General features: G+C 41.6%; 1 protein-coding gene across 1 annotated transcript in view; it reads left to right on the forward strand.

Annotated features, from left to right (window-relative positions):
• The window catches only part of eIF5B (eukaryotic translation initiation factor 5B), a 55,452-nt gene extending 28,977 nt beyond the window's left edge, over nucleotides 1–26,475 (forward strand). Inside the window, exons 17-18 of the mRNA XM_046632167.2 lie at nucleotides 13,205–13,366; nucleotides 21,970–26,475. Of these exons, the coding sequence (XP_046488123.1) occupies nucleotides 13,205–13,366; nucleotides 21,970–22,077 (270 nt within the window). The 3' untranslated portion in view covers nucleotides 22,078–26,475. The remainder of the gene's footprint in view (nucleotides 1–13,204; nucleotides 13,367–21,969) is intronic.
• Nucleotides 26,476–26,886: the final 411 nt, after the last annotated feature.

Here is a 26,886-nt window from a genome sequence, read left to right on the forward strand (position 1 = left end):
TTCGAGAAAGATATAACCACCATGCTGCCAGATGTGTGGCTCCGTAGTTCGTTTTACATATATCGCGGTGGGATGGTATGGGCTACGGATATGGGTATCAACCGAGTGGAGCTAGTTGTGCGGTCGTGCTCTCTCTCCCTCTCTCTCTCTTTCTCTACACTCGATACAAATCACAGCGAGAGACTGTCGCTGTATACGAGTCTACCAATCACTCGGAATACAGTACGGTACGTTATACGCGCCCGTCCATCCTGTCCTATCAGTTTTGCCCTCCACCCTCCGTTCGGGCGAACCGATTTCTCGGTAACCATCTACACTCTTCTTGATAGAGATAAATAATTGAGGGAGGGAGGGAGGGGGAGGAAGTGGGATCCCTTCGCGTTACTCTTCGACGGTAAAAAATGATTTAAAGCCTGTCTGCTGCCGATGCGTGTCGTCCGTTTATATATGTATATTCATGCGTATGTATATGTATATGTATTATACACACGCCTGTAACGTGTCTTGTATTATATGCACACTTGAGCGATCCTGATAAAGGCACGTGCATGCGTATCATAGGATAGTTTCGCGATGTGCTGAATACTTTATCCCTGAGGTTATTTTTTTTTCTTTTATCCCCTCTTCTTCTTAATCTTCTTCTTCTTCTTCTTCTTCGTATTCTTCTTCTTGCCTCCTTACTCTCGACTCCGTGTTACTGCATCGTTAATCCGTGCAACGATATTATATTATACGCTATAAATGAGAAGACGGTACACTTTGGCATCTTGGGTTGAATGTCGCTGTATTCGATATCCCATATGTCGAGAGGTACCTTATACGTACATATAGACTGCAATAGCATTCACGAAGCGAATAAATTATCTATAGGACTTGTTTTATTTTAAATATAATATTTCACGCCCCACTTGAACTTGCGTAAACCCTGGCGAATATTCATGGTTATTAGATGGGAGAAACAATTTATTTATTTTTTTTTTTTCTTTATTTTCGTTTTCAACTACAACGAAACAAGGTTTCGAACACGTGTCTAATGCGCGTCGATCTAATGTACCTAAAAAATTATCGCCGATATTCAAACTACACTTCGGGTTGAAATATTCTTTTCCGCTTTGTCTTTCTGGGCCATAACTGCATGTGTTGATGAATTTACAATTCCTCAGGGATTGTCTGTTATTGTTATATTTGATCTATCGTAGTGTAACACCACGTTGCATAGAACGGCAAGTCCCTGTTCAAGTACACTTTGGCTGTGCGTCTATAATTGAATGGGGGAAGAAAAAAAAAAAAACAGCGACAATCACATTATCACCGTGAGTTTGTAAGTACGGACGTACGTACTTTACATACATACAGTACCTAAGTACGACCCGCGTCTATATCTGTACGAGGAATTGAAAAATGATAATGAAACATCGAAGACCGGATGTACGTATAATGTGGTTATCGGCAGAGGCGCGGTGCGATAGCTTCTCATTGTCTTCACGCGCTTCGACCCGCGATTCGAGAAGTCGGTTCGCCATTGCAGCACCTAATACTATCTCGAGTTTCCAAAGAGTTTATCTCTCTCTCTCTCTCTCTCTCTCTCTCTCTGCAGGTATGATGCACATGGCATAACGCGCTGAGTAAGGCGAAGCGAAATTATCCGCCAGTATATGCACAGGAGTAAATTCCGCGAGCACGATGATTCGGCAATTTCTGTTTATCAGTTTTTTTTTTTTTTCCACACTCTTCTCATTTTTCTTATCACGAACATATTCTTCCATGTTTCCGCATCGCTGCAGTCTTCGACTCGTGACTCACGCGTCGCGGTTGACACCGGAAACGGACATTCGATTCTCGACTCGTCGGTAGCGACACACACGCACACATCCGCGCGCATGGCCAATCTAAAGCAATTCGCAATCTGAGTCCATATCTTTTGTATTACGCAGTCGTGTTGTACCTACTCGTGTAGAATGTGACGTGTTCTCCTTATAATCGGTTGCGGGAAACCGTATGGTTGAATTTCCGTTTTCCGGAATTGAACGAATAAGTCAGTCTTGCGGTGAGTTTCGAGGAAATGGGAAAGCGAACGAGTCCAAGAGCGCTTTCCTCGCGTCCCGGATGCCTCTGGCCAAAGGAAAAATAATATTTCTTTTTAAAATATCAGTTTAGGAATTCATTTAAATCTGCAAGATCAATTTGTATGTTATGTAATATGTATAGAGAAAATATATGGTTAGTTGTTTTCTTTCATATTTTCATCATCGATTCCTTGCGTACATAATCGCGAGATTTATAAATTTGCCGTCATGCCTCTTCCTCTCTTTGTCTCTCTTTTCCTGTTTCTCCGCACTTTAAGAAAAACGCAAGCGCAGTGCGGTGCGATAAAACGCGCGCATGTTGGACGAGAATATTATGGACGGAGGCGTGAGTAAGCGGGCGAGCGATAAAACCGGATAACATTGGTCGGGAAACAGGATGTTGGGGGAAAGCGAAGAGAGGAGAGGAGAGGAGAGGAGAGGAGAGGAGAGGAGAGGAGAGGAGAGGAGAGGAGAGGAGACCTGCAAAGAGAGGAAACGAGACGAACATCGAGACAGATTCTCTTTTCTGCTAGAAACGTGTATCATTATTCTACGCGTGTATGTACATCAGGATGATTCATTCTCGAACCTTTTTCTTTTCCTTCTTTCTTTCTTTCTAAGGTCGTGCTAGAAAAATTTGTGACAAATATTGAAAGAGAAAAAAAAAACACTGCCGTAAAACCTGGAGGAGGTAGAAAAATATTTAGAGGTCGTTACGAATTATTGAAATATTTTTTGTTCACTTTTATGCGTACATCTTACAGACTTATATACATATATATATATATACTGATATATGATACTGAATGAATGATACTGATTTTCAATTATTTATTTATTGTATTTCAATTATTGTTAGTGACGACATGTTTTACGACAATTTATTTTTTTTTTTTTATCCTTTGTTTTTTCAATATTTGTCACACATTTTTCAAACATCTGTTTAAAAAAGAAGAAAAAAAATAAATGTTGACAAATTCAACCACCCCAATTACACATACACACGTATACGCGCCGAGACACCGTCGGATTTCCATCGATCAAACACGACACGTTCTGGGTATAAAACGAAAAATTTTCCACCGGAATTCCACCGACGCCGATGCAGCCATATATTATACGCGTGTACAACGCGTCCTGCCGCCATTGCAGCTACCGTTTTTGTCACCCCAACGAGATAAGGGCTCCGTCGCTCCTACGGCTCAGGTGTAGGCGTAATACTACGCGAACAGATAATGATGTTATGTGTGAGTGTGTGGAAAAATATGCGTGCACGCATGAACGCCGCGTCCGTGTCCCGCAACGAGAGATGAACCACGTGGCATCGAAAAGTCACCTATTCGATGCGATAGTAATTCAGTAGTATTATAATGTATGGATGATTCCAGTCGATACGCGCGGGTGATGGATAGGAAATTTTTCATCTCATTTGGGAGCGATGGGGGGGGGGACGTTGATACGTTACGCGCGTACGTGGACAAGAAAGTGGAGAAATATCGACGATATTCTGGTTTCATGTTCATGGCTGAAAAGTATATCTCATTGATTGACTTGATTGACAAGGGTGAATTGTATTCGCAAGTCTACGATGATTTCGTGAGTAGATAAGGAACGGAGATGGGTGAGAAGAGAAGTGAAAAGAAGAATGGAGAGAGAGAGAGAGAAAAAAATTAAATCTACGGGATGATTTGCAACCAATGATACGATACGTATTTGTGCGCGTGTGTTTGTGGCGAACGGTAATGCAAAACGTCATCGCTGTGCTCTTTGTATAATGAATATATAACGTGGAAATGAATCTGAGGAAATTGAAATAACACCGAGTTACCAAAGTCATTTTCTATTTCCATTGCCGGAAATAATAAGATCCTTTTTTTTTTTAAAAAAAAAACATTCCTTCCCCCTCCCCGCCGTTTCTCAATTATTTGTTTACAATCCAAACCGCGTGTTTCGAATTGATTTTCAAACTGGCGACGGTTCCGAAAGATGTACAGGCATGATGTGGACAAAAAATTGCAGCTCTTTGACTCTCCGAGAGAGGCGGAGCTGGGGATAATCCCATTTCGTACCTTCCTCGTCGAGTCTACGTACGCAATATCTATCGCGTCGAGGAGAATCGACGACCCACCCGGCGTCCGATGACGGGCGCGTGGGCCAACTTCCGCCGGAAGACGTATCCCCCTTCCTCGCCCCTCGTTTTCCGCCTTCCTCCAACATCGCCTTCTCGGCTGACGCACCGCTACGACGGACCGGAAGGAAGCGCTCCCTGCCTCTCCGTCCACCCTATATATAGGACTCCTAGGTATATACATACGTGCGTGTGTGTGTGGTATATGTATATTTATATACGCACGGTGTGTCCATGTGTTATATAGTAACGCGATCGATGCCCTTCCTCGACGTATGTACACACACATACCTGTTATATGCCGTTACGCAGGGATGTTCTGGGTAGGAAAATTTCAGCGACGATATATTTATCACCAATTTTTCCGATCGATAATTTAATTCGTGAATTTTCAATTTTTCCTCATCACGAACCGGCTGTTCGATATTCGTGATGTGAAATTATTTACACGCAGTTTAGTTATAAATTATAAACGAATGCAGTCGCTTCTTCTTTATTTTTTTTTTCTTTTTTACTCTTTTTTGAATATTTACTTTTACCGTATAATTATGTTATTTCTAGAGTCGAGAGAAGGGGGAAACATTATTCTACTCGATTCTCGTTCGGGTGTAACTCGCCTTACGTTACGCACTCACACTCGCGTGCGCGCAACGTTTCATAGCCGTAGCCTGCATGCCTCGTTCTTACTTGTATGCTATGCTGCCCCCATCGCCAAGGAGCAGACCGCCGAGCCGCCTTGCAAGACGGAAACCGGAAGTCTATTTTCGTTCGGCGAACCGAATTAGAATCCTTTATAGTTTATAGCTTCTCGGGTGCGATACGGATATACGTTTATGCCTTGGGTTATATGGTGGGTAGGTGTACACGCACGCGAATACCGTGTATTCCTTTGGAATTTACCGTTCACGACGGTGTATCGAAAGATTTTTACATTCTGGTATTATCGTATCTTTGTTCTCTCTCTCTCTCTCTCTCTCTCTCTCTCTCTCTCTCTCTCTCTCTCTCTCTCTCTCTCTCTCTCTCTCTCTCTCTCTCTCTCTCTCTCTCTCTCACTCTGTCCCTCTCTCATCGATCACGCGTTATTCCAATCGAATAGATCGATGGATCTTCGCCGCTCTACATTTTCGGGAAATATACAGACGATAAGTATCAATCCGATCGTATCGAAGTAATGCCTAATTCGCGGGTTGTGCTTGACCGATGTGATCGATACGTAGGTACACGAGTTTAGTTAGAAACACAAAGGTGAATAACGTACGGAGAAGACGACTACGGGTCCCGCGGTATTCAAAATGGCCCAGACTTTGGAATAGGAATTTGAAAAGCATGCATCGAAATAATTATTGTCCGGTGGAAACAACCCAGACGTCTCTAATGCGATTATAATTGCTTATCGCGTATACCTGCATCAATGTGTGTGTGTGTGCGCGCACGTGCGTATATACTCCGATGTGTATCCTTTCTTTCTTACTTTCTTTCTTTTACTTGCGTTCCTTTTTCCTTACTCATCCACTTTTTGGTCAACATTTTATAACCCTGCACCGAAGGCCTGTCCGGTTCTCTTCTTTCTTCACCTCGCGGACAATTCGTTATCCTCACAGCTGATCATTCGGCTCAATCGCGTGTCCGTATTCTGTAAAAATAACTGTTGTAATATCTGGTAACTTTTCGTTGTTAAAAATATTTTTCTATAAAGTTATCGCACGAGACGCGATTCGGAGATGTTACTTAGCGCGTACGTTTTATTTTAACCCTACCAATCACGCGTGTATATCGCATTTATGCATACGTGACCGAATTCTCCTGCAACCGGCAGTCTGCGTACGATCGTGTATTACAGGTACAATCCTTGTACCTAACCGGGAACTCGAACCACCCACGCAAACTCGTCTCGTTTCTATCCCCCGTGGATGACGGAAGACAGTCTCGTCCTTACATCTTTAACTTTTTTATATTTGTATACCTTGTACGAGTATCGCGGTGCAGCTGATATGCCGACCAGCTGATGTTGGACGGTGAGCGAGTGATCGAAGGTTAGTTTATATAATATATATGTATATATATATATATATTGGTATTCGGTCGACAAGATGATGCGATTTCGTAGAAGAGATTCCACGCGAGAGACGCGCGACGCTTCGTACCTAACTAACGATCGAAGATTATTTTACGTATCACTTGACCGAAGGAACGGACGGACCAACCTTTAAATCAACCAACGTCCAAGCAGAGTACAGATAATTTATCAACTTGCGGGTTATAAACGCGGTTGGCTACTCCTAATCCTAATACGCGGCTCTATATCTCTTGTATTATTACTCGAGATACTGCAGGTAAATATTACTTGGGTGGATGTGTATATATATACATACATACATATATCTGTACAAACATATTACGCATATGGTCTGTACGACGTTGTGGTTTCGTTCTTGGATCTTTCGATCCGTTACGGCGTTAAGAGAATCTGCAATCACCGAGTTTATTTTCGTTTAGAATTTCTTTGAACCTGTTATATTGGTTTCGTTTTTCGTTTTTCGTTTTTTCTATCGAATTCCATTCCTTGGGTCAAAATATTTTTTTATACATGTATTTTGTTTTATATTTATACACGGATCCGGTAAACGGTTTCGTTTTTCCGAGCAAACAGTCGAAAAGAGATTAGGGTATACGTACTTTAACGTGGAATTTTTTTGATATCGATGAATAAACAGTGAGCATGTTATTTTCTTTCTTTTTTTCTTTTTTTTTTTTGTTTTTTTCGAAAAAATCGTTACTACGTTGTTTAACGTTCAAGTAATTCTTGAAATACCAGCGTTCCCGCCTGGCATAATATTGATTAAAAAACAAGAAATATCGCGGGAATTTGCAAACGTTTGAGCAATCGGATGGATGGGTTTGCAATTTCTCGGTAATGCATTCCTTTTCTTTTCTCTCTCATCTCGTCTCATCGAATATATATATATATGTAAATGTGCATATACACATATGTAAGTCAGTAGCAGGATCGTACAGAAATATTATACGATGCTCGGTCGTATAAAGTATAATATTTCACACCTCCGACGACACGGTTATATAGCTGTAACAGACACACGCAGGATACAATTTCTACATATATTGATATAGATATATTATTTTTATATTGGTCGTACATGCTGCATACACAATACAGACATGCATGTGTGTGTGTGAGCGTAATCATCGTGGCGGATGGGGAGAGTGAGATATACCAGCGAAGCTACGACATCCGTATCCTACCTAACCTTTAAATACTGTTCTACGGGTAAATAATAATGTTATTCGGGATGGATTTCCCATCTCTTAACGCGAGAGGCTGCACGCGGAATTACCGTGTTGAAAATTCGACAAGGTATTATTTATTAATTTCAAAATTACCTGCAATGCACGATCTTATTTGTTACTGTAGACACGCACACAATGATCACACTTCCTTTCTCATATTTATCATCCTATACGTGCATTCGTGTCGACCACTATTACCCCGGAATACCTATACTTTTTCGTTGGATTATGTATGTATGTGTATATATATATATATATATATATATATATATATATATATATATATATATATATATATATATATATATATATATATATATATATATATATTATTCATAGTGTATTCGTTTGAAATTCCTTAGGATTCCGGAACACGGTTGACCGGATTTCTTGTCCGTGGCCGACTCGCGGGCAGAGATTACAATTCCCTTCTATCATTTTCTCTCGCTCTCTTTCTGTTTCTCTGTAACACGTGTACAGTATATATATACATTTTACATACATTCTTTCTCTGCGTCCATTCCGTTTTCCTATTTTATTTCACGCTTAGCCTGTCGTTCGAGTCACTTGTTCGTGGATCAAACGCGGTACGTCTGATATTCGAATGCTGGGATTTTATAGATAATGATAGTATTAACAATTATTAACGTTTTCTATGTCTGTCTCTGTTTTTATAAACACATCATTTTTCTCATTCAACATTTTTTCTCCATCTCCATGATTGTTATTCCTTAAGCGTTTAAATTCGACAAGTTGACCCAACTTCCAATTCTGGAGCATGATACTCGGTAGGCACGGTTTGTTTGGATTTTTTTTTTTTTGGGGGGGCTGGGATTAATAAATTGATCACCGTTTATGAATTACAATTTTTTATTCCAAAGTAATCTACCTTACCATGTATAAAAATAATCTATATCACCTTTGAAATTTTTTTTTTTCATTTTCTTTACTTTTTCTAGTACGTTCTAAAAATTACATTTTCCCGAATTTACATCTTGAAGAATTTTTCGGTACCTACATGTCGTTGTCGTTCAAAGAATCGATATGCCAATAATTTTTCGTGCGCTACGAATCGGATCAGTAGCTCAATTCTTAACGTGAATACGGTGTTTAATTTGACAAAATCTATGCGAGGGGATCAATTCGACACTGTTATTCGTGCGACAATGATGGGATGAAAAGTAATTTAACAAAGCATTCCGGCATCCAGTAGAACCTCGTTATCGTCAATGGCAGGTTGTCGCGAGGATCTAAAAGAAAATTACAGCTTGAGAGAGAGAGAGAGAGAGAGAGAGAGGGAGAGCGAATAGAATAGAATAGAATTTTATTACCAGAGAGATGAGGCAGAGAAATTCAAGCCTCGGTCTCACAGATCGAAGGGTGAGCTCTTCATACCCTGCATAATACCATCTATTACATCTGTATGCCTGCATATAAACGCGCGAGCGGTATATATAATAGATAACTTCTACCTGCAGTTGTGCCCAGGCAAAGATGTACGATCGCGACGTGCCGCGCTTCCAAGTTCGATTTTTTGTTCTTTGGTAAGGGCAAGGTGGAGGAACGAGGTATAAGGTATAAGGTATAAGGTATAAGGTATAAGGAAGGTGGAAGGCGTGTTCTTGTACGCTTGTAGATATCTTGGAAAAAGACGCGTGGGTCGCACGGCGATCCGGCCTGTCCGCCTCAATTTATTTCTTCCTAAAGGCCCGACGTTGCTGCGTGCACGTGGGTTCTCGAAAAGGCTCGTCGACGTCGACGTCGACGTTACTCCTCGAGCATTTATCCCCGTAATCCACGCCGAGCGAGTCTATCCCGAAATATAATAAGTGATCTTGGGGGGGAATTAACAAGTCGCAGATACAACGTGAACGTGAGTTCCTCGGTCACTTGGGCGTTTTTCAAAATGAAAAACCGTCGATTGCTTGACGTTTCGGCCCTTTGACGGAAGGGTTTGCGATCCTGATACCTACTTACGTCGTGTGACGCGTACCTGCAAGATTTAAGATTGGCCGCATTTTTTCTATTCCCGGCATCCTCGGACTCGATTTCGACTTCGACGAAAGCTCCGAACGACGTTACATCCGCGACTCGAGGGCGAAAATCGTCACGTTCCTCTTTATTTCTTTTTGGTTTTTGGTTTTTTTTTTTTTTTCTCTCTCTTTTTTTCTTCCAATTTTTATTACCCGAATCGTTAAGCGCAGTGGTTATAGGTTTGATTCATTATTTTATTATCACATACTCGTGCAGTTATGTACGATATGGAAATTTAACGATTCGTTGATTAACACTGCGATAATTAATAGCTGCGGGTATACCGCCGGTATCTGCGGATTTTGTAACATATGTCTGCGGCTGTGAATTTAAAACAATTTCAAAGAAAAGAGTTCGAAAAAAAAACCGGTTTCATTAAAATCCCACGCATATATTATACGCGGACAAAAATAACGTTTATGAGTTTGAGACGATTTATATGTAGGTAGATGTGTATGCATTCATACATATCTATACGTATATATATATTGCTTGTATGCCGACGAATTTATTTGGTAATTAAATATCTTAATACGATATTTTTTGTATTTTATTTGTTTTACATTCGTACAAGGTGAATACATTACATATACTATGTGAAAATCAGAACTATACTGAAAAAGTTTCATTTTATAACTGCAGTAACACATTAATCAACAGTTTTAAACGTATTATACGATTATTCGGGTATGTACATTGATTGAAAACTGACGATATATATATATATGTGTGTAATATTACATTTACGATATTTTCAATCTCAATTCGAGTTACAATATGACTTGGCAATAGTTTATTCCCAGAAAATCGTGAAACCGCGAAACGGAAACTATTCGTACCCGACAACGTTTATACTTTCACGAAATTTCTTAAGTGGAAAAAAGAAAAGAAGAAATTGCCGCGAAAATTTTTTCGTCTCCGCAAGCCTTATCTTTAATATGTAAATAATAATTTTTTTATTTTTTCTTTTTTGTTTTTTCTTCCTTTTTTCAACTATACAAACAATAATATTCAATTTCCTGCTTCGCAATCGCGGGAACGTGTAGGTAGAGACAGGTAGGTATTTATTCTTCGTCCGAATGTACGGTACCATCTACTCGAGTAGGTACCTGTATACCCACCTATAACTACAGATGCAGGAGAAGGACAGGTATAGCCGGTCCGTAATCCATAGGTGCAAGGTATACACACACGTTATGTGTTTATATACCTATGTACGTACGTATTTTTGTATCCACATACACACGTATACACCTCCGGGTAGGTATATAATCCTTTCTTCGATTGACGGGATGCGCATTCGATTCAACTGCACCGGCGGACCGGAGGCTGAGGCAAAATGAGAAAAATAAGAAGCCGTAGAAGAAGAAGAAGAAGGAGCAGCTAATTTAAAATCACGTTACACCCGTTCGGCTCGTTCCTTCACTCGGGGACCGATCTCCGTGGGCAGTGACTATAACTAAGCCTCGATTATCGTCCGAATGGACAATGGCCGACCGGATGTTGTCCGTGTTCTGCCCGACTCCTAAACCCACGCGATGCGCCGACGGTCGTCCGTTTGAAGAGGGTCGTCTCCCGGCGGTCCAGAGAGAAGAGAGTCCCCCAGGTCCTCTCTTACTCCCCCGCCGTTCTCACTCGGGGGCCGGGCGGTCGCTCCACGTATCGCCATATACAGGTGCAGCCGCGGATACACGACGAATTTAACCAAAGTTAACGGGTGCCCGGGCTGCCTGGGCCGCCCTCGGCCCAAAATGGTCATATCCCTCCTACCGTGGGTCCGGACGCGTAGGCAGGGGACCGCAGTGCCTTTGTGTGTTTGCTGTTTGAGAAAGAAGCAAAAAATAAAAAAACAAAAAAACGTTGCAATTTATCAAATTTATTTTTATTTATTCGTTATCGTATATCGTAGTATCTGTAATCGCGTATATTCTCTACCAGCGACGCTGCGGTGCGGAGTTATCGACGAAACGAGAGGCTATCGATCGATCGATCCTCTAGCTTATTGTTAGTTACACCTCTGGGTAGGTGGATAATAAATACACTTGACTCGGGAGAGCCTCGGAACGTACCAATAACCCCAGTCCGTCCAGACATTGCCTCGTATAACCAACTACTCGGGTAGCTTGGCACCTTTATCACGCGGCTGTGTACACACTCCACCTTACACCTACCCCCGGTGTGACAAAACAAATTTACAACCCACGCCCCCGGCTCTCGGACCCCCCGTGACGAGAAGGACTTGGACGAACGGTTGTCGTAGAGACTACGTATCCGATTCTCGGTCCGTGTCTCTCCTTCTCTCGTCGTCGTTCCCCGCCTTTCCAGAGTAGCTTGACGTTGGATGGAATAACGCGAACATCCAACTAATGGTGCGTTACGCGATGCGTAGCCCCGACTCTCCGCGGCTATATTATTATATCGTTGCAATGTTGCAGTTTGGATATAATGCGGAGAACTTATCGGGGAAGGAAAGGAAAGGAAAGCGCGTACCGCGGATAAGATGCAACTTATACGGTGGGTGGTAAGGCGATGTCGTGTTACTCGGGAAACGCGTAGGTATCGCAACGTACGACCAGGTGAAACGAGGGGCGTGGGCCACGTGGGATCGGCTCGCCGGTACGTAGGCTTTGCCCCCGCGAACCTGCACCGGCACTCGACCGAGTCTTTAACGTCGCACGGATCATACGCGTTACACGTACCTACGTGCACCGAAGGTGCGCGAGCGTCTGATATGCGTCTAGCCGCACACCCTCGGTCGCGTGCCAATTTGCCTCTTTTAACTCTACGGATACCAGACTTTCCGGCAAAATCTGTAAAACTAATTTTCATTTTAAAATGAGAATAGTCAAGGACTGAGCGGTAACCGAAACTAACAAATTTCTCTCGGTCCATCTCGAATTTCTTTACACTTGCCAAATTGTCGTACCGCGCGATGTGAGTGGTACTTGGGATGGAATTGGATCGGGCTTCGACCAGCTGCAGGTTCCTCGTTGTACGCAGTGTCGATCACGTTGACGACATCTGGCATCAGCGTCCGTGTCCGCGTACCAACGTCGTGGGAAATATTTTTCATCGCGTAAAGAAAAGCCTGTATAAGCGAGGATATTCTCTCGTTGTGTGTATATGTAGTATACATATATGTATATGTACACGTATACATGCGCGCAAGATCCGGTCGAGACACTCGGCTCTTCTACACATAGATGCATACATACGCGCGTGCATGTGGTATCGAGTGCCTGTACCATTGGCATAACGTGTAGTATCAAGTATGCGCCAGGCAATTGCGCAATTACGCCCTCGTGGCTAATTGCGGTGCTTTTCGGTACGCACTGTAAGGATATCGGAGCCACGTGCCCAACACCGTTTGGGACAATTTTTTCCGCCCTTGGGTGTCCTGCGTCCTTTGAAGGATACCGGCGGCTACACGTGGCGACAATTTACTTTCGGCATTTTCTCTCTGCGGGAGTATGCGTACGAGTATATGCGCGTGTGTGTCTGTTTAAGAAATATGGAAATTTAGCGGATTCACTTCTATCACATACGTGGTATATATATATATGTGTGTGTATGTATACATAACCTTATTAAACATGTAACACCTAACGACATGGTCGTAAATCTCTGCAATTGTTTAAAAAGCGTGACAACGTTTTCTGGTTTGTTCCAGTTCGTCGAGCTCGGGATTGTCACCAGTATCGAGTACAATCACAAGTCCGTTGAAACGGCGAGAAAGGGGCAAGAAGTTTGTGTGAAAATTGAACCGGTTCCCGGCGAAGCGCCGAAGATGTTTGGCCGACACTTCGACGAGAAGGACTTCCTCGTCAGCAAGGTAATAGACGATAGAATAATCAAAAACACAGCCTGCGTGCCCTTTGAATTGTTTAAAAGAAAAAAAGAAAAAAAAAAAAAAACTACTTCCAAATGTTTTCAGACTTTTATCTTAACCCTAACCCGTGCCTGTGACAGTGAGGATTTCTACATTTAAAATTCACGTGTTTCGGACACATTCTCAGTATATATTTTACTGTACAAGAGTAATAATGGTTGAGAAAAATTTATCATTGCGAGATTTTAGTGGACATCAGTGCTACTGTCCGAGAAAAAAATTCACATCATTGTACCAGGCAATACATAGGCAAATTGAACATTTTATAAATGGATAAAAAAAAAAAATTATGTATACATTATTGCTCTTACAATAAAATATATGCCGAGAACGTGTCCGAAACACTCGTATTTCAAACGGGGAAATCAGGGGCAGGTTAGAGTTGAAACAAAAGTCTGAAAAAATAAAGGAATCGCTTTTGAATTATTTAAAGTTGACTTCGGGGGTGGCTCGTAAAAAATCGTCAACACAGACTAAACAAGGAGCACCCTGTTGCCCCACTCATTCGTCGAATACGAAATTTATAACGACTCTCGACTCGTCGACCGAGTCCCTCCACCCTCGAACCCTCCCTCACGATTTTTACCTGCATTTTGCGCGCATCGTCGCCTCGAATCGACGTCGACATCAACGAAGTCGGAGGCAGGCACGTCGCCGTGGGAGCTGGGCAACCGATCCTCCTCCCCGAGGCGCGGGAACCCCTCCTCGGAAGTAGCCGAGCGTAACCGAGTTCAGCCGAGCGTGGGTGTCGGGGGAAAAGAGGTTAAGGGAGGAAGAAGGGGGGAGCGGCCCATGCGCTCGGGGCTCATTCATTGAAATTCGTCAATGAACGGAGTCAATGGCGGCGGCGGCGGCGGCGGCGGCGGCAGCTCTGAACCACTCCTGAAACGCGTTCCCTTCGTGTTCGCACCGTTATGGCTGTGTAAATGCTACATACACGCGAACGCACGACTCCGTGTGTGCGACTAATTTATGTTCGTCTCTTAATGCTCCACATCGGGACTGCCGGTTCCGGTCGTTTCACCGTGCACGGTATATATATATATACGTAACGCGGAACGTTATACGTATAGACGTAAATTCACGACGGATTATTTTTCAACCGTAATTGCTGGTGCGGAATATATGTAACCACGGATTAAGAGAGAGAGAGAGAGCATGACACTTGTGCAACGAATTCCGCAAGTTCGTACGTTATAAGTCGAGTTTACTGTGTAATATCAGTCCGTTAAGGAAAGAGAAATGAATTTCACCAAAAACTAGAGAGCGAAAATTAAAAAAAAAAACAAATTATTAATTTCCTCTTTTTTATTTATCCGTTTGCGTGATTCGAAATTGCCTAAAAAGCGCAATAGGTACTTGACATATTTTTTTATATATATGCTTTTTCTTTTTTCTTTTTCTTACTTTAACGCACGGAGGCGGACAGGTATTTGGACATTTGAAAGACGTGGGAAACCGGGAACGCGAGGAGAATTAGTGATGGTATACGGAACCTTGGCGCGCGACCTTTTCTCTTATAACATTTTACGCGTCGTCGTCGTCGTCGTCGTCGTCGTCTTCGTCGAATAGCTTAGCGTAAATTTCACCTATTCCAATCGTACGTATACGCGATGTATCGCCTGTACCTAGGCATCAATATCACAACCGATCTATACCGATGAAAGAAAGAACCCGGCTCGTTGTCGGATAGGAAACTGTGCGACTCGTTATCTCGATCCTTTCGCTTTGCTGCAACGTCGACGCACAAACGACGTATGCGACGCAGAGAGTATGCATAGGTGTACGTGTATACGCGCGCGTGTGTGTACGCAACAACGTGTAATACGGACAACGTCTTTTGCCTCCGCAGCATCGTCGTCTTTTCTACCTTGGCATTTTCAGCGTAGGTAGGGGATCCCTGTGGGTGGTTAAATGGTGGGCAAACGCAACGTATAAAGGCCGCTGTCGCTGGGTAGGCGAGAGCGTATTTTATTAATGAAAACGGTTCACGGGGCCCACGCCGCAGCGCCGTGTCTCTCTAATTTTCTCTCTTTATACTACCGACGAGACGCGTGTTATACCTGAGTGCAAGTCTCGAGTTTCGATACCGGTGCAACCGACACGTTCGGATCATTTTCACTCCTCTTATACGATTGTGAAACAGCCGCACGTACCTGCCTGTATAACCCTTGCTGCAATTGTCACAACAACGTCTTTCGATTCTTCGTCTTGGGTATGTCCCGAGAGAACGTGCGGCTAACTAACTACAGCGACGGATTGTCTACGTTGAAATTTTCAACTACACGCATCATTTTTTTTTACATTCTTCTCCCTGCTTTTTTTTTTCTTTTTCTTTCTTTCTTTCTCGACCCTCGATTCGTCCCTAGACGAGATAACGATCGCTACGGAAGCTGCAGGAGACTGCGGTTTCCGGGGACGGCTAGACGGGATGCGGGTCTTCGTGTCTATGAGCACGTGGTTATGCGGGCGATTGGATGGATGGGTATAGGTGTAAGGTGCAGGTGCAGCGGGGCCTTATCTTTGCGAATCAATCCGAAATTCTTCTTCCATTTTATCCTTTGGTCAAAGCGCCCTTCGTTCACTCTTTCAGTCACGCGTTATTCGTGTGCCGAGTCCAACTTTTATAACAGGATAGTATTTTATGGTTTTTAAGGTCGCTCGTTACGAACATGATATCAGATTTCGAAAATTCAAGATGCTGGATGTAATACGGTGGACGTAGACTTCAAATTTCGTCGAATACGGTCAAACAACTCTATGCAGGGATTTACAGGCTCGGTGATTAGAGTCGCCGTACTGAATTTTCAAAATCTGACTTCAGATTCGCAATCACCGGTCCCAAAAACTCCTGGACAGAGTTTTTTTTGTCTCCGAATTAGATCGAATTTGAAATTTTCATTTTTAATATCGAATCCGGCGTTTTGAATTTTGAAAACCGGTTTTGAGATTGAGATCAGCGACCCCAAAAACTTATAATTTATTTAAAACGTGTGCATGCGTAGAGAGGTGATTTTCTCGGAAATGAATTATTCCTTCAATTTTCACCATTATTTTCAATCAATTTGTTTCTAACAGTAATAATTTACATTACGTCGCAACCATTACTCTAGAGCATTGAAAACCTATCAGTATATCATCACAAATAGCAATACACCGCAAAGAAATATGTTTTCAAAGTTCTCCAAACATACAAAAAATGGATATAAAATAGTTGTTAAGAATACTTACAACTATGACTCAAAGGGTTAATATCGCTGCAACACTCACGTATAACATTATAAGTATTTATAGTATGAAGCAGAAAACTAGACGTATACATATATAGATGCAGCTTGTGCTTCGTTACGCCAGTTTTTATATATATACACACATATACATATATATACACGTAAGTATTTTCGTGTGGGTGTTCGTGCAGATTTGACGAGGGTAAAAAGGCGTGTATTATTGTTGTTGCATAGATACGGTGAGAGGTGGCTAGGAAATGTTATCATAGATGTAATATACTCGCGTTTTACTCGGTTATCGAAACCGCCGGACGACCTCGTCTCTCCGATCCGATAGTTCTGCAATCGATAACTTATATGCACGTGTACGCATCACGCACACTTGTTACATGCGCGTATACGCATTCACGCGTCTACCGCATATCGCAATGATATTTATAACGATCGGTTCGAACGGTGTATGTATAATCAGATGCTGCCGTTTACCTACGACAGTCTTGGCTAACGGTGCCTGAGCCAATTCAGCCCAATTCGAATTCTCTACAATAATATAATAATATAATAATATTCGCGTTATAGTTGTTTAAACGTTGCTTAACCCTAGTCGGTATAACGCTTCGGCAGAATCGCATATAACAGTCGTACAAGGTGAAATTCACCCTAGAAGTGATATTTTGCTTGCAAAATGAGGTCTAACGATCTTTAAAAAAATATCAGGGTACCGTTTAGGGATCGCAGAAAAAGCTCTCTCTCATATTGTAAAATATGAAAAAATGGTCTTCATTTCGCACGAAGAATGGCGCCAAGAGGCCCCATTTCCACGACTAAGAAAGTCCACGAAGTGTTTGAAAATTTTTTGAATAAAATTTACCCAAATAACAACAGTAATACCGCATCAGCATTTGTTGCACGGCATCGTTACGGGCATAAGTTTTCACCCATTCCCGTCACTCTCGCATATCTTTAATTGTACAGCGATGTTTCACGGTCTTCTCTATAATTTTATCTTGGCGGGTCAATTTGCAAATTGACAAGCGAGTAATGGGCGTGAAACGAAAAAACTCACGCGGGAGGTTATCGCGTTTCCCGTTTCAAGGCGTTTCCCCGCTAGAACGGGGCGAGGTCGGTCAATTCGCGTAATGGGACCCGCCCCTGGTAATCTAGGCACCCAGGGTGCGGACACCGCGCCCTGAACACGGGCCTCGAACGCGTCTCGTGCTTAGAAGCCCCGGGTTTCAGCGGCGGTAAGTATATTTAAGTAAAACACGCGACCGCGGGGCTTGTTTGCGTAATAAACAATGTCACGCCCACGCCGCGTCAGCTTCCTTCCTTTTTCGATCGGTTTCTTTCCACGGCATGTCGCGTTTATCGCAATCAAACTATAATTGCTAATTAGTCGCGATAGCGATTAGCCGTGCTCGTACAAGATCCAGCCATCCCTCTCCACGCGACGAATTAATCATCCAGCGTGATTGTTATACGCTTTATTTATGATTCGTTCGATCCGCGTACGTACCACCTACCCCGTAAGCAAAATCGCGGTGATCTAACCGTCATTCCGAACCGCAATAACCGACCGGCAGTGACGGAATTCATGTTCATGACGACGGTCTCGAGATGGGTATAAAAATAAACGTTGCGTCACACGGGGTGATGATTTTTCCTACTTCTTATTCGACTTCTTCTTCTTTGACGCTCGTTTGAAGTGACGATCGACGTGGGTGCGTTACGTGTGTGTATCAAAGTTCTGCAATCTTGTTGAAGAATAAAAAAAAAAAAAAGTCAGAGATATATGTATATGCCGCTCTCAGGCACCGCGAAACGGACCAGCAGTCTCCGATTTCGTTTACTCGTTCGGTCGTTCATTCATCGGACAGACGAACAGTCAGTCGGGCGCCTCGCCCTCCCCGGGGTTTCCTCTCCTCATTGACGAGAGATCGAACGCCGGAGTAAAACCCCGAAACCTCCCCCCCCCCCCCCCGACGACCCCGCGACGGCCACCAAAAAGTCTGCGGTCGGATCGTTCGCGAGCGGCAAACTTTGGCCCTGTGACGTGTAGGTATTAATTCGGCAGCTGCCTCGATACCCGGGGATGGATACGAGCACCGTCAGCTCGTAACCCAGTTTCGCGAGGCGGTTGCTGCTGCTGATGATGATGATCATTATGATTATTATGATGGTGATGTTGATATCGACGTCGACGACGATGATTCTACTCTTCTATACCTATACGTACGTGCGTTATAAACGAAAGCTCCGTTTCATTCACGAGCTTTTCTCCCATCTAACTGGGTCAAGATGGGGGATGACGACACGAACGAATATCTAACGGGTGGGCTTTAGTGAAAAATATTCAGAAATTCGGTAGAACCTGCGGTACCTACTCGAAATTATCGTAGTCTCGTAAAGTTTCGAAAGTTGCGGAAATATTTTGCTGTACGTAGAGGTCAGGGAAGTTTTTCGAAATTAACGGCTATTAGTTCAACATCTGTTATTTTTTGTTTCAGCGATACTTGAGGATACAGTTTTAATTTTCATTACGTTTTTTGGATAGTTCGAAGTATGCGAAAATAAGGGGCTTTAGATACCTACTTAATGTCAATTTTGCGGAATTCTAGTATTTGAACGATTTCTTTTATTTATACGTATAGAGAGATATATATATATTTCACAATTTGGTGGTTCTTGCATTTTAAAGTACGCTGAGGGAACAAAAACGATTTTACCAAATTTGTTCAGTACACAGATACGCAGGTAATGATTCGTCCTTTTTCTCATCAACTACAGAAAACTTCCAATCTAGACATTTTCGCACTTTTATCTGATTTCCCGACCTGAAAAGCGCAACATCTACGATCTAATATTTTCTTGGCCCAATTTGATGGGGGAAAAAACGTGTCATCTTATAATATCCCCGTTCGTACGGCAAGCCTCCGGGATTCCCAGAGTTCGATGCTCCTGGTCCGGAGGTTCTAGGGGGATGTTGCAGGCACCCGTAAACAGACACACCTATACAGTCGAGAAACGGGGACACGTCTGACGTCATTCATCCCCCTGGCAACGCCCCGGAACCGACAGAATCAGGTCAGCGTTGCCCTCAATGAAAATACTCGAGCCGAACCAAACTTCGCTACAGCAAGCTCCGTTATCGGTGTGCGTGTAATCTGTACCTTTGCTCATGCCTGTCGTAGTCCGGATCTATAAAAGCGGGACTGTTGTGCGTCTGTGTGCAACCCGAATAACGTACATCGGCGTGGAAAAATACATTATTGCGAGGGCAATTCATTCGTTTATTCATTCATTCATTCGCTCATTCATTCATTCATTCGTCCGTTCGTTTGTTCCCGCTTGCGCGCGTATGTAGGTATGTACAATTTGGAGCGAATGAAAAGAGAGAAACGTTGCGTACAATATGTCACGTAATAATCGTCCACCTCGCTTGACGCCGGTCCGGCTGTAGGCATATGTTTCATACATACGTGTATATGTATGTGTGTATATACGACGGTGAATGAGGCGAGCGTGTAATAGCTGCATAGCGTAAACCGGCACCATCTGCGGACAGGAAACACGCCTCGGTTTGATCTCGGGCTTTTTTCTCTTTACTCTCCGAAATCCGGTTGCCGAACTTGCGTCGTATCGCGTATCCTCTGATATTGTAACGTCGGGACCGTCGAACTAGCGTAAAACATGCTTGCATGTATTTATTTTTACGTAATTGTTGCGTAATACGATCGTACAAAGAGAGATTAATTATACGCTACATTTATCATCGATCAGCCAACTAGATCTTATGATTTCTTGACTTTAATGCGCCGTTTTACCGACGGTGCATGTACAGAGTCACTTCCGGTATACGTGTTTCACCCGACAACGAGAGTATCGGACCTCCCCGGTTCGTGGATTTTGCTTAACGTTTAAAGATGTTTCTTGGTTTCAAAATACAACGCCGACTTCTGATCTATAGTTCTATCTACCGTAGTTCTATCCCTTTCACCACAGATCCGAGGTAATGATACGTCCTCTTTTTTACAATTGAATCTATAAGATTCTAGTCATTGAAACTTCAACTGAGATCTCGAAAATTGATATTCAAGGGAAAAATACACGACAGGTTTAATTTTTCACGGCAATTTCACCCATCAAATTCACGATATTATCAATATTATCCTCCGCGAAAACATGGAACTGTGTGGATATCACAGGTTTCATATTTTAGACCAAGGAAACGATCCTAGGAGTTTGACGGAGTTTCGGGTCTGACAATCTCCTTGTGAGATTTCAAAATTCAACTCCTAAAACTCGGGACTCGGAATCAACCCTCGAAAGAATTGGGTCATTGGGGCAGGGATGACGTCACTGGTTCCCATAGCGACGAGCCGAGGACGTCACGTGACACGTGTAACCCAGTTTTTTTCTACTTCTTACCATTTCCTGCTTCTTCGAGGTTCCTCGTCGCCCGGATCAAACCCGTCAACGGTCGAATATTTTTTGTTACACGAGAACGAACGAGGATATCTATAGAACGAAATTCGATTTCAAACTTCAGGGATTATTCATCCATGAACGGTCTTTGTCCCTGCAGTTGGGTGTTTGAGGCAGGGCTGCGTTTTGTGCGTTAAACGCATTTAGTATGCAAGGACTCGCCGAGCGGAGGAAGGAAGAAGATTCGACGTCCGGTGACCACCTGCGGTCTCCACCGTCCACCCTATCTATCTCCTTCTTCCTTTTTTGCCTAGAGACTCTGTCTTCCGGCGCATCCACGGGCACTTCCGGTATTCACGGAAATTCTTCCTTCACGGCTTACGGGACACGCGTTCCTACCGCCATGCAGCTCTTTCGGATCTACCTCGATGCATTCATTCATGAGGCTGGTCGGGCTTCCTTTTTTCTCCCTCCCTTCTTTTTCTTATCTTTCACTTATCGAAATCAGCCCCCACCCCCTTTTATTATTATTATAATAGGAGGTATCGTAATACCTACGCGACTCGAGGCGGCCCGACAAAGCCGATCCTTTCACCAATAAATATCTTATTCTCACCTTGCACACATTTCTATTCTATATTCAGTTTTCCTTTATCACGTACGTCATTTTGTCGCCTCCCGCTTCGTGAGCTTAAGTTTAACCACGCATACATTGAATCGGTTTACGCCTTCTAATGTACAGCCAATTTAAATAAACGTTGAGGAAAAACTGCACTTCACATTTTGTCTTATCTTTTCTTTATGTACATACGAGTATATGTGTATTGTATGACGTGACGTGATGTGTATGAAAATATTGAATTTAATTTTCTCTTCACATTTCTGTTACAGATAAGCAGACAGAGTATCGACGCGTGCAAGGATTACTTCAGGGACGATTTGCACAAAACGGATTGGCAGTTGATGGTAGAATTAAAGAAACTCTTCCAAATTCTCTAGTCGATAAACGAGTTTTATACACACTTACCACGAGCCGGCAAAGATGACGGTATGACAATGCGCGGATGGCAACGAGAGAAGGAGAAGCTAGTAAATAATAATAATAATAATAATAATTACGATGAAAATAACAGCAACAACAACGATAATAACGTTACGCGTGACAAATATACCCAATACGCGGTATCTGCACCCGACATATAACCCCGAGGTGTTACATACACGTGTACGTCTACCTATAAAAGTAGGGAAAAACACATGTGTTAACAAATAGAGAGAGGGAGAGACGTTAGATTTGCGAATAATCGTTCAGTATTTATACCGACCCGCGGCAGGTGAAATTCTTATATTTACAATTATATCGGCGACATTTTGTGTGTTTTACGAACTGAGAATAACGCGGACATGGAAAATGTTGACAAAAAAATATGACACGTGTGTAAAACTTGGCGTGATCGTTACGTCTATGTCCTATGCGTATAGGTATGTGTATTCGTGCGCTGTGCTACCTACGATAATGTACACCTATTATACCTACGTATAACATGATCCCTGCATACACGCTTATCCACGTATATATAGGTATACACGAAACTTGTGTATACGATGATGGAGTCGTAAATCAACCGGATACAGTTGTCGACTAATTTTTCACTTCCGGGAAGCCTGCAGCAGCACCACCACCACCACCACCAGCTTTAGCAGAACCGACATCGTCGTCATCATCATCGTCATCGCCCGTATACTGTGTACACGTAGCTACACTAATATCCAGGTATATGTCATGTATACTCACGTAGGTACGTAGAGGGTGGGACATTTAAAGTTTTACAGAGCAATGGCACTCCCAACTATTGGTGATATTGGAAAAAAAGAAAAAGAAAAAAGTTTTTGGAAGTAAGTTGTATTGTTCGAGAAGAACGTCGTGCAGGATAATCGTTATTTTTTCGATCTAGGAGACAAAGCCACTTCAAGGTCAGCTCCACTTTTTCAAATCTAGCCGTTTATTCTTTATTCTAATGACATCGTTACCGACGTAACGACGAGTTCATTGGTCTATGATACAAGGTTATTTCTAATCGGGCAAAGTCTGAAAATAGTCACTTTTAAACGATTTACGTACGTTTCGTTGAGTCAATCGAAACATTTCTTCACAAAGTACCATAAAAAGAAATCCAGTGATGTCAAATCTGGCGAACGAGGTGGACAAGCCGCAGGGCAGGCTCGTCCTGTCAACTTTTCGCCAAAAATATCACTCGTGACTTGTCTTGATTTTTCGACTATTTTCATACTTTTCGTGAACAAAATGACCTTGCATTATAGATCAATGAACTCGTCTCTACGTCAACAATGTTGTCGTGGACAAAAAACAAAACAGTTTTTTGAAATAAATAAAATGCACGGTTTGATTTAAAAAGTGGAACGTTGACCTCGTGACGTGGCTTTGGCGCCTTGGCCGAAAAAAATTACGATAGTCCCGTACGACGACCTTCTCGAACAATGCAACTTTTCTCTCAAACCATTTTAAACATGAACAATAGTTTTAGCGCTATTGCTCCGTAACGCTTTAAACGCCCCACCCTGCATGTATTTTATTCACGCCCATACACACACTCGATGGTGTAACAAATGCGGGATATAGTTTCTTTCTGATTACCGGATTAAAATTTTTATACAATAGAACCTCGCTTGTCCAAGCCTTCGATTAACCGAGGTTCCGCATTATCCGGGAAATCCTCTCCCCATGTTACTTCGGATAAACGGAAGTTCTACCGTGTTCCGTTGTCGGTTTTTCTACATCTGTCAGATCTTAGAAAAAGAGGTAGAAAAAAATACAATGAAATAAAATATCCGCATCACTTTTGTATACGCAAAATCGTATATTATATCAGTCTATATACATATTTATAATGTATATGTATATTGTAAATCAATTAAATCGATCGATTATATTATAATTAGTCTAGATTTTAATATTTTTTAATCGGTAATAGTTGTACAAGCTAATTGTTTGTGGGGTTACACAGTCACGGGTATGATATTTAAAATCCAAAATTTAGGCCGTATGATACTTGTGACACATCGCGTAATATACGAATACAGAATACGCATGAAATAATGAAAACAAACAAACTCACGCACAATTACATTGGGAGAGGAGCAAAGGAAACGGTTTTAAGTGACTCGTTCGCTACGTGTATAGTCCAAGATGAAAAAACGTATTCTTATTTGCTTGTTGATACATGTAACTTGTTTTTTTTTCTTTTTTTTTTAATTTTACATGTTTTTTTTCCGTCAATTGTTTTGCGACTTTATTTAATTTTATTTAAATCTTTCAAATTTTATTACTCTCTTGCCACTTATTTTTATCTGATTAATTCACCAGCTTTAAATCCGCGGTGGTTATAATTGGATAATTCACGTGCTGCGGTACAAGCGGCCGGATGTTCAAAATACGATTACATTAAGTATAAAATAATACAGTACAACATTATTGTGTACACAAAGAATAAAACGAAAAATAGAGAGAGAAAATAAAAGAAAGAATGACGTGCGCGTGTGCATGTGAACGAAACATAAACGAACACATTGCGAAATTAATTTGTTTTCTTTTTAAATTTTTTTATCACTATTATTATTATTAATTTTCTTTTTTTTTTTTTTCTCTCCTCTTCTTCACCAACAATCTCTGCACGCAAATTAAAACTTCACACGTACACACATCGTCAGCTAAATTTTATCTAAACTGCCGATGCCAAACAGGAAATGGTATACATACATCATACACATACAATGATATTTTCTCGCCTATAATTTATCTGTGTAGTATTTAGTTTTGAATTTATTTTTTTGTTTTTCTCTTGTTTCATTCTTTCTATTTATCGTTAAAACAAGCGAAGAAATCTTTTGATCAATCGAGAATTCAAGCACTGGTTTATCCCTGAAACGTTTCATTGGCATTTCGTTCTCGTCTTCTGTAAAATGTAACGTAAGTATTGCGCAACTAGTTTACCTCGGTCGCGTATATTGTGTTTATAAATTGAGTACATACCGCATCTCACAGCCACGGGATGCGGGATGAAAAGAAAATTTGTTTTTCTCTGTCGAATACGAAATACGTGACGAGGTTTTTTCTTTTCTTTTTCTTTTCCATTGCGGATAAACAAAATATTACGAATACCGCAAATAAAATTTATGCACGACAAAGCCGCGGGTCCTTCGAACGAACTCTTATTATATGTATATACACATATGATAAGCATATGTGAGGTTCGACGGATTATAGGTATACTGGAAGTATAAGGAAGTGGATTGTCAGGTCGGAGAGAAAGCTGGCTATGTTGAACGTAGACGTTTCTTAGGAATAAATAATGATAGTAATAACAATGATGATAATGATAATGGTAATAGGATAAATGACGATAACAAGCGAATAGTAATGAATATATGAAACGAAATTATATTGTACAGCTCGAGATGCGGGTCAGGTATAATTATAATCGTCGCCTCGAGTTTGCTGAGTAATTATGAAGTCACAAAATTAAGAATCGCAAAAATCACTGTAGAATTGTATAACTATTATAATAATCGTATTATAATATACGTAGGTACATACATATTATGCAACTCGACACGCATGTATATATCCATACCTACAATAACTACGTAAGATTATTACGTTATGTAAATCTAGCTAAAGGTAGAGGGTTGTGTGTCAGCCCCTCTCACATCTGCTCCGCGACTCGTGCCGAGCGAATATATCCTATATTATATTTACTATGCGTGTACGTTTGTGTATGTGTATGCACGTGCGTGACGTAGAAAATTATGTCACTTGTGCATCTGTACATATTATATACACGTACATGTGCGTACGCGTACGCGAGTGTATGTTTTATATAAATATATAAGCTCTTTATACATGTATAAAATTGCGTATACGGAATGGTAAAATCAAAAGTTAGAAAGAGGAAAATGACGGGAAGGGGGGGGGGGGGGGGGAGGGACTACGAGAAAACGAAAACTTAGAAACGAAATAAGAAAAGGATAAGAATTTAGGAAAAAAAAAAAAATTTGCCAAGATAATAATCGAACCTTAAATATTTTTAATCTTTTACGTAATATATATGTAGGCATAAAATAAATCTGAGGAAATATGAAAAAAAAAAAGAAACGACAGTCAATATTAACGTACGCTGTTTAATTAAGAATTTTCGCGCACGCATCGAGCGAGAAGTGTGATTAATTTTTTCTCGATATTTGTGAAAATTTATACATTTTTTGTTACACTTCCATTAGTTTTTTTTTCTTTTTAGCGTTAAGTTATACAAACGAAGAATTAATAACTGTCGCGGTCTTACTCGATATTATAAAATACATCCTTAATTCGAAAATTCATTTGCCTGTAATTTTTGAACATTTATTATTATTCTAGTATCCATGTGTGGTCTTTACGTTACGACGACCGCTTTTACTTTGACCGCACCTGTCTATAATAATAATAGGGCAACTCTCAGGAGGAAAAGTTTCCAAAGTCCAAGCTATTGACTTACGATTTTACGTTAAAAAATTGAAAAGAAAAAGGGAAAAAAATCACAGCATTTCGACAGCAAAACCAATTCGATAAATGTGAAAATTTTACTCATACCTACTTATTTATTTTCGTCACGTCACTTGTACGTACATACATAATATACCGTCGATTTCAGTGATATCCGGAGTCTCGATCCCTCCGTCGGATGTACGCTGTGCGGTATACAACAGACTTACTTGTATAATATAATCGACGGTGTGGGCACGGTTCAATCA

This window comes from Neodiprion pinetum, chromosome 6 (genome assembly GCF_021155775.2).
Source record: "Neodiprion pinetum isolate iyNeoPine1 chromosome 6, iyNeoPine1.2, whole genome shotgun sequence".
Lineage (NCBI taxonomy): Eukaryota > Metazoa > Arthropoda > Insecta > Hymenoptera > Diprionidae > Neodiprion > Neodiprion pinetum.